The sequence below is a fragment of the Manis pentadactyla genome, chromosome 9, assembly GCF_030020395.1.
Source record: "Manis pentadactyla isolate mManPen7 chromosome 9, mManPen7.hap1, whole genome shotgun sequence".
Taxonomy (NCBI): domain Eukaryota; kingdom Metazoa; phylum Chordata; class Mammalia; order Pholidota; family Manidae; genus Manis; species Manis pentadactyla.
In genome coordinates this window covers 128,040,113-128,052,397 of record NC_080027.1, presented here as the reverse complement: position 1 = coordinate 128,052,397, position 12,285 = coordinate 128,040,113, and the positions used below count along the sequence as shown (strand labels likewise).

Below are 12,285 nucleotides of genomic sequence, written 5' to 3'. Positions count from 1 at the left end.
AAGGATAGTATTTTCAGTGATCTCATGGCTGCCAGGCCCCTCCTACTCGGCCTGAATTTCACTGAGCGCCCAGAGTGAGCGGCTCAAAGGCTGCGAGTCAGTGTTGCGTCAGTATCACATACCAGAATCGGAACCGAGACTCACTTATCTTACACATTTGACAATTCCCAAAATTGTGTATATGGCAAATGTTTGTGCACTTAGTCTGTTGTGACCTCCTTACGCCTTCAGAAGAAAGGTGTTTCCACGGAAGATCAGTATATAATGAAAACTACGCTGAGAACTGCCAGCCATGCCTTCAGAGGCCCTCCTTCCACCATTGTGTTTGCATTCAATTCTTTGAAATAACCACTGCAAAATGTGTTCTTACAAAAATGCATCATGATTGCAGAGTTGTTTGCCTGGGAATGTAACACCCCTTCTGATGGCAGATGTTTGACCTAATTACAAGTTTGTAGCAAAGGACTCTTAACGACCTGTCATCTCATGTGAAGGCCATTGATAGTGTTAACTGGACCTATGGGGGCTCTGAGGTATTATTATTATTGTTGCTCTGTTTTTATTTTTGCAAGATAGGGCGTACCAGTAAAAGGTTACTGTTTTTAAGTGTGAAAATGTGCCAAGCAGTATTTGCAATTTATGTTTTATTTGTAACTGAGGTTGTAGAACCATACAGTTCAGAGGTGGCAGACCACTTGATTCATCGTGTAATGCAGGGAGGGAACTGAGGCCCGGCCGGGTCACGGGGCTTGTTCAAGCTCACACAGCTAGTTACTGTCAAGCCTCATGATTGGATCTGTTATTAAAAGATGAATATGGAGTATGTTAGTGGCACATTTACACCAGCCTAACAATTGTGAGTCCTGTTGTCACATCATCATGATCTTCGAATGGTAGCAGTGGAGCATTAACTGAGTGCGGGGCCCCGACGGCCCCCCAGGTGGGCTGGATACTCCAGAGGTGCTGTATGAGGCCCCTCCCAAAGAAGAGCACACCACACTGGACTCAGATATTTTGGCAGACCATGGAGATTATGTTTTTACTAAGACAAGAATATCATTTTCTGAGCTTATGCCGGATAATGTCACTGAAGCTTTTCCTAAGATTTCTTGAGGAGGAATGCTGGAATGGCAGAACTTAGAAATAAGTGGTGTGTTCTGCTTGGAGCTGTGGTGTGTGTGCAGAAACCCAGGGGTCCAGCCGAGCCCAAAGGATTTAGTCAGTTCCATTCCATAACTGGGTTTGGTCTCTTGGGCATTTAATTTTTAGGAAGATGTTTGAAGATTAAAAAAAAGGTGTGAGTGTTTTGCCAAAACCTTTGAATAGAACCGGCTTGTATCAGCTAGTCTTTTTTATACTGTATAGGTTACTTAAGTGGCAGTGCAAATTTGTTTTACCAGATATGCTGAATCTCACCCAAGAGAAACGCTGGGAATCTTTTGACGAATAACTGAGAATATAGTCTGATCAGTCTGTATATACATTTTCTATGTAAATTGACTGGCATTTACATCTTGTTTTTTTGGATTTGAGCTCAATGTTTACTTGAATAATGTTAGTAGAGGTAGAAAATATGCTTTTAAAATGAACAGTATTTGAAGCTTTGCATAGAGAAAAGTAGCCTACTTTAAAAGAAAAACTAAATAAAATCACATCCAAGTAATCAGGTAAACCTGAATGGTAATTGATGCCTCTTTATAAATTTTTATGTATTTTATTTTCAGGTTTGAAAAATTTGCAATTCTAGTTCATTACATAAATATAGTAAAAGTGCCATATCACATAATCTTTTTCACACAAATCTTTATTGTTAGTAACTTTAAAAAGTTTGCATTATTTATTGCCTTGTTAAAAACTTAGCATATGACAAATATATGTACTTCAAAAAAATTTCTGTATGTTGGCTTTAGATATTTTATCATCTATAGCTAAATATATTTCTGTCCTTTTTTAAGAGAAAAATATGATCTTTGACTAAAGAATTAACTTTTTGAAAAGGTGTGTATGTTAGAGTAAGGGTCAAGGAAAGGTTTTTCTTTTCCCTTAATTGTTTGCAATTCTGGAAGTTCCTGCTTTGTGGTGCTAATGTACATTTTACCAGCAGTAAAAAGATTTCATATTTCCACGGTGTTTTTTTCTGTTCATCCTCTTTTTAAGAGACAGGCAACAGTGCCACCTTCAGAACAGATGGGCTTTTCTCATCATAAGTATTGGTTTTCTCAAAAAAAAGAAAAAAAAATCCTGCACTTAAGGAATGGTTGAAAAACCCCATATGCTTAAAGAGACACATAAAAAACATTGGGAGATACCACTGGCATAATAAAACTGCCTTTGATTTATTTTATGACCAAATCAAACTAATACAGTTACTCCTCAGAAGCCTGCTCCTAATGTGGAGATTCAGGTCCCAGGTCCGGGTGTCGTTCTCACCCCCCTGAGGTCGGTCGGTGTGCAGCCTTTACCCCGAGGAGAGGTGTGGGACCCCCGGGTCGGACCGTCTGTTGTGGCTGCGCCTTCCCTGCTGTGCATCTCAGGGCGGCTTCTTCGTTCTGCCTTTTCCTGTACATTTTATTTTTTAAATAATACGACTTTAAAAATAAGCTGCCAAGTTAATTATAATTATGATGATTTCAAAATCTGTATTAAAGCATAACATTTTTCTTTCATGGCCTTATGCTGACGTGATACGGTATATTTATTTCTGAATGAAAAGAAGCCTGCACTCCGTCCTCCTGTGACATCAGACAGTCCTCTGATTTGCTGATCCAGCCTGGGCAGAGCACGTAGATGCCTCTATTTGGACCCATTCCAAGACTGAGAGAAAATTATGTGTATACAACTGGTCTTGCAGCTCTGCCCCATAGTGTAAACTGATGTTGACAGTCTGTGATTAAAAATACCTAATAATGAAACATGATATGGGAGGTTTTTAGCATTTTAGTGATACTCTGATTTGGTTTTTAATTACCTGGTCATCTCATTGTTTTTTTGTTTTTGTTTTTGTTTTTGCTTCTGATATAATAGCCATTGAAAGTGCTAATAAATTTGTTTCCATAGTATGTGTTATAAATAAAGATTAACCTAAAGTTATTAGCTTTTCCTAAAAGATTTACTCTTTGGTGTATTGCGTGCATATGAAACAGTAGGTATAATCTGCTAAATACAGAGTAGAGGCGTCAGCAGATTCCCCTGCACTGTTTTCCCTTCCAGCCTGCCCTCAGCTGGTCACAGGGGTAAAAACTGACAGCAGTTCTTGTTTTGCAATTAATTAAACTACGGTTTCCATATTCAGTCATAGAACTTAATGAAAATATCATTTCCAGAGAAAATACATTTAAGTACATATTTAAGTGTTGATATATAAATATGTATTTTGAAAAGTTAAAATTATCAGAAAATTTTATCCACGTTTGTTTAAATGAAAATTTAATGTTAAATAGGAAACCAATTGCATTTTTGCTTTTTAAAAATAATTTTTATATAATGAATCTTTATGCATCTTATGAAGCTAAGAACCTTGTCTTGAATGAGTATATCAGTAGTATGTTCTTCTAGAAAGTGTAACGTAGAAGGTGGATGTGAGCACTTGCTGCTGGCTTTGCGGTTGTGTCAGCGACGCCCTCGGGTGCGGGACAGGTGCCCTTTCCTAACCTTGCTGGTGTTTAGTTTTTGCCCAGCTTCCCCATGATGGTTTTCTCCCATGAAGTTGTTTCATATGTTCAGAGTGCAAGTTTGACTTGTAATGTACAACAGAGATATATTCATAAAACTTAAAAAATAAATCCCTTTTTTTTAGTTTTTAACAAATTAAGTGATGCAGGAAAAAAGATGGTTCAGTATTTAAAAGAAATTCTGTAGTGAAACTATTTGTCCCAAGAATGGTCTTTTAGTGAACATAATTACCTTCAGGTTTCTGAACTATTTTATTCTGGCTTCTTAAAATGAAATTTGACATCTTCCTTTTAGGATAAGAAATTATTTTGTAGATATGTTAATTTTTGAAATAGCTGGGTCTCACAGAGGTGTAGCATGGCCCGCTGCTTAGCTTCAGATGCCATAGGGAGGACCCAGCTGCTGTGTGGGGTGCTGTCGGGATCATCGCGCTGTGGGTGTCGCGCTTCTTAGTTGGTAATAGGTAGATGAAAGCAGTGTTTTCCCAGCCTACTACTTTTTGCATGTCAGAATCTAATCTTAAGGAATTTAGTTCTTATAATTCTTATTTTTAATCTTTTTTAAAAGCATTTTAAGAAACAAAAGAGGCTAATTCCTGAAAGAACTGTTTGGAAGTACTTTGTACAGCTCTGCAGCGCACTGGAGCACATGCATTCCCGGCGGGTCATGCACAGAGGTAAGCAAGCTGCGAGCAACTTCTCATGTCGTTCTGAACGATGCAGGCTATTAGGCAGTTTGAGAATAATGCATGGTATCATGCTGTCTTGGGTGATTTATTTCCAAAATATAATTTTACTAGAATGATAAACCTTTGCGTAGAGCCCTCCCTCCTTGCTTTTAAATGAGAATATTATTTTTCTCTTTGACTGTTCTGAGCATTTTGCTATTTTGGTGGTAAAGACAAAAAGAAGAGATGCAGGAAAACAGTGGGACATGCAGAAGGCACAGGATACTGCTTTCTCCCCAAATGAACAATGTCTATTATGGCCCCTTAGATTGTTAATTTTCAGCATTAGCTCTTACCATATTTCTGATTATCGGCTGGTTGGGCAGAGTGTGTGTGTGAAGGTTACATCCCTAAGAAATCTATCCACGGATTTTGGGTGTGAAAAATTTCAATGCAGTTTATTTAAGCACTTGAGATTTCTAAGGTCATCTAAGTAAATAACTATGCAAATAGAGTCACGACTTTATGTTTTATATAAATATATCAATAAATTAATATTTAGTAAGAGTTATCTAAAGTGGTATGAAAAGGACACAAAATTATATTCGTTAAATTTCTCAGAACTTTATTTGAAAGTGGGAAACAAAATGTGTTTTAAATGAAAGTAGAGTGACTGTGCAGCATGATGAGAAGCCCTGAGGACTGGCAACTCAGAAATGTCAGGGTGTAGCCGAATTACTCAACATGAAGTGACTGGTTCACAGTTCAAACTGACTTTCATTTTTAAGATACATTTAAAATTCCACCATGAAAAGTGGTCTTTAATCCCTTGAGAAAACCGAAACTAACACCATCTCCCCTGGATCCCCTCATTTACTCGCAGATATAAAACCAGCTAATGTGTTCATCACAGCCACTGGGGTGGTCAAGCTCGGCGACCTTGGGCTCGGCCGCTTTTTCAGCTCCAAGACCACAGCGGCGCATTCTCTAGGTGAGAGGCACACGGCGCGCCTGCGGGGCTACCTTCGTGTGTTTGGGCGTCTCTGGCTCTTAAATTCTAAACAGAACTTTAATCTTCAGAGCCTGAGCAGATACCTGCAGCTCTGTGTTAGCTATGATGTGTCCATTCACATGACAGTTGGGTACCCAGGTGAATGAACACTTGGTAAAAGAAAATGCTAATGAACAGATGGGTTTTACCTGTAAATGTGGAGCATTCCTTTGATTCTACATTTAATGACATTCAGATAATACAAAGAAAGCATATATTACAGGAGGTCGTCACCTGGCCATTTAAAAATACTACAGTAGTTTGTAAATATTTATTTATAAAATAACACATACGGTTGAGATTACTACAGAGGGGAAACCTAAAGATAGTATTTGACTAATGAGGAAAATATTCCCCTAAATTGTAAATAGAAAATATATGTAGTTTTTTCATTCTAGAGCTAATAATAAAGCAGTACCTAAAATGGAACTGAATGTTGTTACTACATTATGTTAACAATAGAGAGAAAGTCATCCAGTTGCCGGGAAGAATTGATGTTTAAGCTGAATCACTTAAGGGGGTGACAGAGCTTCTCGTACAGCTCTTGGGATCATCGTTCCTCGTTGTCAGTCCAAGACGTGGCTATGATGGTGGCAACCAGAATTAAATAAGAATTAAGATCAAAATAAGTTGGTTCCAATTTAATGTGGCTCCATTTTTGGTGTAACAATTTTATTGAAAACCACTGATTAAAAAAAAAATTATTGTTTTTAAATGTGAAATAAGCACTTTTAAATGACCTGGTGAGCCGTAAGTAAGTTACACCTAGTGGCCAAGTACTGTAGTCAGCGTTTGACTCTGTTACCTGGATGCTTGACATTTCTCTGACTTTGTTCCTGAGGTTCTGTGTGGCCTGGTCCTGCCATTCAATTTTTAATTGCTGGAATCTGGCACCTGGTCCATTATTTGCTGAATGATGAAATACTGGACCCTAATTTGGACAGTGTTGGGAAGGTAATACTTGACCCTTTCCACAGTTTGTTTTGTTTGGTACCTTATGGGCATAAAATTTCAGCTGATGCAAGTAATACTGTTTTTTTCTGTTCCTTTCCATCTATTCTTATAGAGATTTACAAATTTTCTGGGTAAGAAAATTTGATAAAAAGTTCCATAAGAAATGCCCACATTTGAGTAGTTGTTTAATAAAGTTTTGTTTGGAAGTTACAGGTCCCCAAAGGCCAACAATGGAGGGTTCCTATGAAGGAGCCTAGTGCCACTGGCCACTGGCAAACACAGTCACCGTGCGATCGCCAGGAGGCTCACCACACCCCGTCGGTCATGCACTTACGAAGGCTATTTTGCCCTCACACCCACTGCACGCACTCGTGCACACGTGTACTTCCTAAATGCTGCTCTGCAGACTCGCTCCGAGCATGCTGTAGTCTCCTGGCCCTAAGGACCCGGCTTGTGAAACCCAGATCTTGACAGTTTTGCCTGTCACAGTCTCGTACAAAAGTTCTAGGCAGGGTTTACAAACATAGATGCATCTTCAAACTAAGGTGATATGTAAGTCTGAATTACATGATACAGAGAATATAATTTAAATAGACTTAATAATTCATTAGGAATTTCTAACATCAGGTTTTATCTGAGTCAGTTCACTTAGAGTCATGCAGTTCTATATATGTGTATATATGTACCATATATAGAAAATAAGTGGGAATGCACGTAATTACACTCTAAGACACCTAAAGTAGAGCCATTGAGAAAATAACATTGGGACGGCTCTTTGATGAATGAATCGATAGAAAAGTAACTTCTTTCACAAGTACTATTTTTCATATTGTTTTGAAAAAAGCACATTCTTAAAATTAAGCAAATTTCTTTTATTCCTTCTAGTCTTCTCTGTGAAGATGTTGATGGTTTGAGACTAAATCTCACTTTAGGAATTGAACTCTAGCCTACCAAGGGGGCTGTTTGGATCTAATAAAAGTCCTATTAAAAAGGATCAGGAAAAATTCTCTGCTAACAAAGAATATGTGTGAAATAACAAGGAGAGAAGTCCTGACATGCACTTACTGTTGACAAGTTGATCCTAATTTTTACTTTTAAAGAATTATTGCCCTTGTATGTTAATTCTCATATTTTTATTTTTAAGGGCAAACTTAAATTATTGCTTCTAAGAGTTGTTCCAAAAAGCATTTGAAAATGTGACCACCTTTACAAATTTGTTTACAGAAAGTATGATAGAACTATAGGTTTTGTTATATGTTGGTTTGTTTTCTGATTTTATTGAGGATAAAATCTGTAGGGCATGATTTATCCATAGAGCAGGTCTAAATTTTAAGTGAAACTAAAAATAAATGAGATCTGTATGTAGTTCATAAAGAAAAAATCTGAGTAAATTTACTTTAAATGAAGTGTATCCTAGAGCCAAATTTCATTTGACTTTGTAAAGGAGATGTTTTCAGAAATTTAACTTAAAAAGGCAAAAATGTTTACAAGTTTAGAAACGTCTTGTTGAAATTATGCATTTATACTTTCTTTTTCCAATATACATTTTATTCTTCAAAAAATCAAATAAAGAATACCATTTTCATGCTTATTGACTCACTAATAGGAATACACACTTCTCAATCTTCTGTATTTAACAATCCTTAAGAAATTGGAAAGCTTTGAATTTTTCAGTTGTTCATTTTGCATGTTGTTCGTATCATTTGTTCCATGAGCAAATCAACGTCATGTTGTCATGAAACACGCCAGTTTTCAGAACCAATTTTTAAAATGTAAAAGTTTGTCAATGTAGAATAGAGTAATTCTTTGAGTACAGGTCTAATAATTACAAATACTAAATCTGATGTTGGATGTTGGGCCATGTTCAAATCCTCAAAGTTGGAAGAAAAAATCTCAGGCCTTTGTGTTTCTCTGCCGCTTCCTTGCTCCCAGGACAGGCCTTGGATCACAGCATCTCTGCTTCCTATTGCTCTTCCTTAATCCATAATTACTTCATGTTTGGGCTGGGAAAACATTCTCCCTTGTTTCTAATATTCCTTGTAAATCTGTTTTCCATTCTTAGCAGACTTATTTTCCTCTGAGACTTTACCTGATTATGTGACTTTCCCCCAAACCCTTGATGGTTCCCTGCTGCCTGAAGAATGTCATGCAAAGCCCTTGGCTTAGCTTTAGGGGCTCTAGAGCCGGGAGCCTCTCCCTCCCCGTTCTTTCGCTTGACTGCACGGTCCTGCCTGTGTGCCGGCTGTGTTTTCCTGGGGCTGCGTCCCTAACAGGAGAGAGCGTGTTGTGGAGAGAATGGAAGGCGTCTGGATTTACATGCAGATTGTTCTGTAGGACCTTCATGAAGCCATTACTGATTTTCAAAGGTTCAGTTTCCAGACTGACATATAAAAGTAGAAATGTGGGCAATAACCATCCTATGTTGTTCCCTCTAGTCAATACTTAACCTAATACTGTAATGAATGTAAAAATGTTTTCCAAGCACTGTGATAGGCTGTAAATGTAAGGTGTCTGTGCCGACACTATGGTGGTGGTGTGAGGATGCAGAATCCAGAGAGGGCAAGAGGAGGAATTCATGTGCAATCTGTTAAGTACCTGAACCAGTTAATTTAAAAACAGCTTTAATATATTTTTTATTAGCTATTTAGGTGCTAATATAGTGATTAGGAATGTGGCCTGAACAAGACAAGCCCTTGTCTTCATTTCTCCTTGTGGCGGGAAGAAGGGATAACAGAAACACAGGAATCAGGTGCCTTTTAGCCGTGTGCCAGAGTGTGACAAGTCGGGGAAGTGTTTTAGGGAGGGCGGTCAGACTCGGCCTCTGAGGGGACGTGGGCTTTGAGCTGAGGTTGGAGGGATGCGGACGGCCAGGGGTAAAGGGCCAGGACAGCAGTGGCTCCGGCCAGCTGGAGAGCAGCCAGGGCGAGGGGCGGACGCAGTATGAGCTGTGCCCATGGGTTGCCGAGCCGTGGAAGGAAGGGTGCTGGCCGGGTGCAGGAAGAGCCCGCGCTCTCTCGGGTGTGGTGGCGCCTCTCGTGAGGGGCAGCGACCAGAGCCCCGTGACCTGGGGTGAGGACAGCGCTCTGGCCCGCCTCCATCTTCCTGAGGGTGATCATGCCCGGTGCTGGCTGCTGTCAGCAGGCCCCTCTGCGTCCTGGGCTGTCTGCCCTGAAGGCTTGGCAGGTACCCCCAGCAACCCCCCAGCCCTGGGTGGAGGCAGCACCCGTGCTCTTTAGCCCAGAGGGCAGGACGCTGCCGCTGCCTATAGTGAGACGGGCTCTGGGGTTTGTCCACCTCTGCCCTGTTCTGCATGAGAACTCAGGTTGAGTGAGGTGTCCACTGAGTGCTTCTGTACCGACTGCAGCAGAAGGTGCCAGGGACACGATTGTAGGACTGGACACATCCCTGTGAATTTTGCCCTCTCTCCTTTCCTGTCGTTTATCATTCTTGTAAATGTTACAGATGTTTGAAAGTTTGTTATATACGTGTCTACACTTTTTAAATTTATGAGGACATCTCTCTCCCTTGTCTAGGTAAGTGGCTTTCAGATTTCCTGGCAGCAACGCCACCAACATTGTAAGCCCAGAGGAGCATAACCATATAATGAAGTGAAAGTTTTTTACGATGGTGTTTCCCATTACAACCACAGTGCACTCTGATGTTGTGTGTTCTATTTTATTTACTAAAAATAATGCCAGTTGCTACTAAATTGATTTCACAATTTATTTGTGGGTTATGACCTGCAGTTTGGGAAACACTGGCATGTGTTCACGGTGCTTTCACGCTGTTTACTTACTTAGTGACAGCTTCACATTGTTTTACCTACTTTTAGAGGTTCTCCTGACTCGCTGTTCAGTCAGTTCAGCTGGTCAGACGTGTGAGTCATTCGCAGGGGGTCGGTGATGAAATGCATGCCAGATCTGTGCAGTTTGCAAATCATTCAGCTCCCGAGGCTCTTGCAGATAGACGTGAGCTGTGGGTGCAGGTGTTCCACGAGGAGCCCAGGAAACCAAAGCAGAGAGGTGAATGGGCTACAGGAAGCGAGTGGGTCTGTGGCCTCCGAGTCTCGGCTCACCCTCCCGCTCTGCCAGTACCTGTGGGATTTTCCCTTTCTCTGTTACTCTTCTGATTTGTTGTTATTTTATTCCATCTGGAATTACCTTTTTCTGCTTTGTACATTGCTTAGGAGCCTACACGTGAAAGTGGTTTGCTGTTCCCCTGGACCTGACTGTTGTTGCTGCTTCAAGGTTTAGAAATAAACAGGAAACAGGCCTTTAGGGTCCTGAAGTCTTTCTTTGTAACCATTCTGTCTACCAGCAGCTTCGGCTGATACCTCTAAAGAAGTGGGTCTTCTAACCTGCAGACTAAAACTTCCCAAACCTGTGAACCAGGAACACAGCAGTCAGGGTGTCGTTTGTCCCGTGTCACCAACGGCAGATGCTTTGGACACACTTCTTAGCTTACTCTGAAGTCTCTCTTCAGCAGATGTTCTGACCCAGGGGCCACTTCTAAGGGATCAAGTCTCTTTACCTTTGAATATTTAAAATATAGTAGAATACAGGAAGTAATTTTTACGTATCTCACATAATACATAAATTTTAGTCAGATCATGTCTAGCTCCCCTACCGCCTGCAATGATGATGCAGAGGAACCCCTCCTGTGCCTAAAGGGCGGCAGCCACAGAGGGTGGTGGGTGAGCCCTCGGGGCGCGTTCTCTCCCGTGTTCTGTAGGGGGTGGTACGGCCTTCGGGATCAGGACTCTGAGACCCTCTGTCTCATGCTGACCTGACCACCACCCACCACCATCCCTAGAATTCCTGGTCTTCACCCTGTTTCAGGTTTTCTTTTCTCCTTAGGGCTTAATTATCTTATGTGCTGTGTAACTTACGTATTAAGCTTTGTGCGTTCTGTCTCCTCCAGCTGAAGTGTGAGCTTTGTGAGGAAAGCTTTGTGCTTTTGGTTTCATGGTTTATCCCAGATCCTAGAAGGAGGCATCACATAATAGATCCTCAGTGAATGCTGATTAAGTGAATGGGTTAGAGACTGGCTGTCACATCAGAGGATGACTTTGACTGACTGTTGGTGGAGCAGGTTGGGTTATGCTGCAGCAAGGAACAGTCCCCAGGTCTCAGTTGCTTGGCCCCACGTCACCTCTCTGGTCACTCAGAGTCCATTGGCGGCTGTGGATGGCTGTCTAGGGAAGCGGCCCCCTCCACGTGGCTACTGGGTTCTTCGGGCAGCTTCAGTCCTGTGTGATTGTCATATTGACATACTTTTTTGTGCTGTCCTGTGGGGAGAAGGGCATGGAGAATCACTCACTGGCTCTTAATTAGCTCTTCTGCTTGAATTGTAACACAAATTGCTCCCACTCCTGTTTTATTGGCCAAAAAAGTCTGTGGCCATGCCGCTCTTGAGTGGGATGGTGTCATTTTTCGATGTGTCCAGGAAGAGGAAATCCAGTAACAGCGGATGCGGGCATCATCCATGGCCCCGAGATGAAGGAAGGACGCCTCATTTGGCCTTTAATACGGTTCGTCCCTCTCTTGTCTGTGACATACTTGTGGCTGTTGAGGCGAAGGGTGATGGACTCTCCTAATGGCATGTGTGGTGGTGGTGGGTGTGGAAGGGGCCGTGAGGAGCCTCAAGGGGTCTCCGGGGCTAACCTGGGAAACTGAGCAGAGAGAGTATCTAAAACGCAGAATGAATCGTGAGCTCCCCTTGGGTGTTGTCCCTGGTGACCTGACAGAGACATCTGCAGCCATCCTTGCTGGGTGTTCTTGCGAAAGGACCTTATTTTGGTCAACTTTTAAAGCATTTATAATAAAAATTACTACTCATCAAACTTTGGATGCAAGCATGGGCTCTGTGCTGCCACGCACATGAGCTGTGGTGCCTCTGATTCAGCCGGGCTTTGGGGCGGCCACGATGGTTAGTGAGCAGG

The 12,285-nt window shown here is 41.3% G+C and overlaps 1 protein-coding gene across 8 annotated transcripts in view; it reads left to right on the top strand.

The window, feature by feature from the left end:
• The window catches only part of NEK7 (NIMA related kinase 7), a 150,040-nt gene that overhangs the window by 113,620 nt on the left and 24,135 nt on the right, over positions 1-12,285 (top strand). For all 8 annotated transcript variants that reach the window (XM_057508153.1, XM_057508152.1, XM_036909445.2 and 5 more), the window contains 2 exons: positions 4,240-4,348; positions 5,223-5,330. In XM_057508153.1, coding sequence (XP_057364136.1) covers positions 4,240-4,348; positions 5,223-5,330 — 217 coding nt within the window. The remainder of the gene's footprint in view (positions 1-4,239; positions 4,349-5,222; positions 5,331-12,285) is intronic.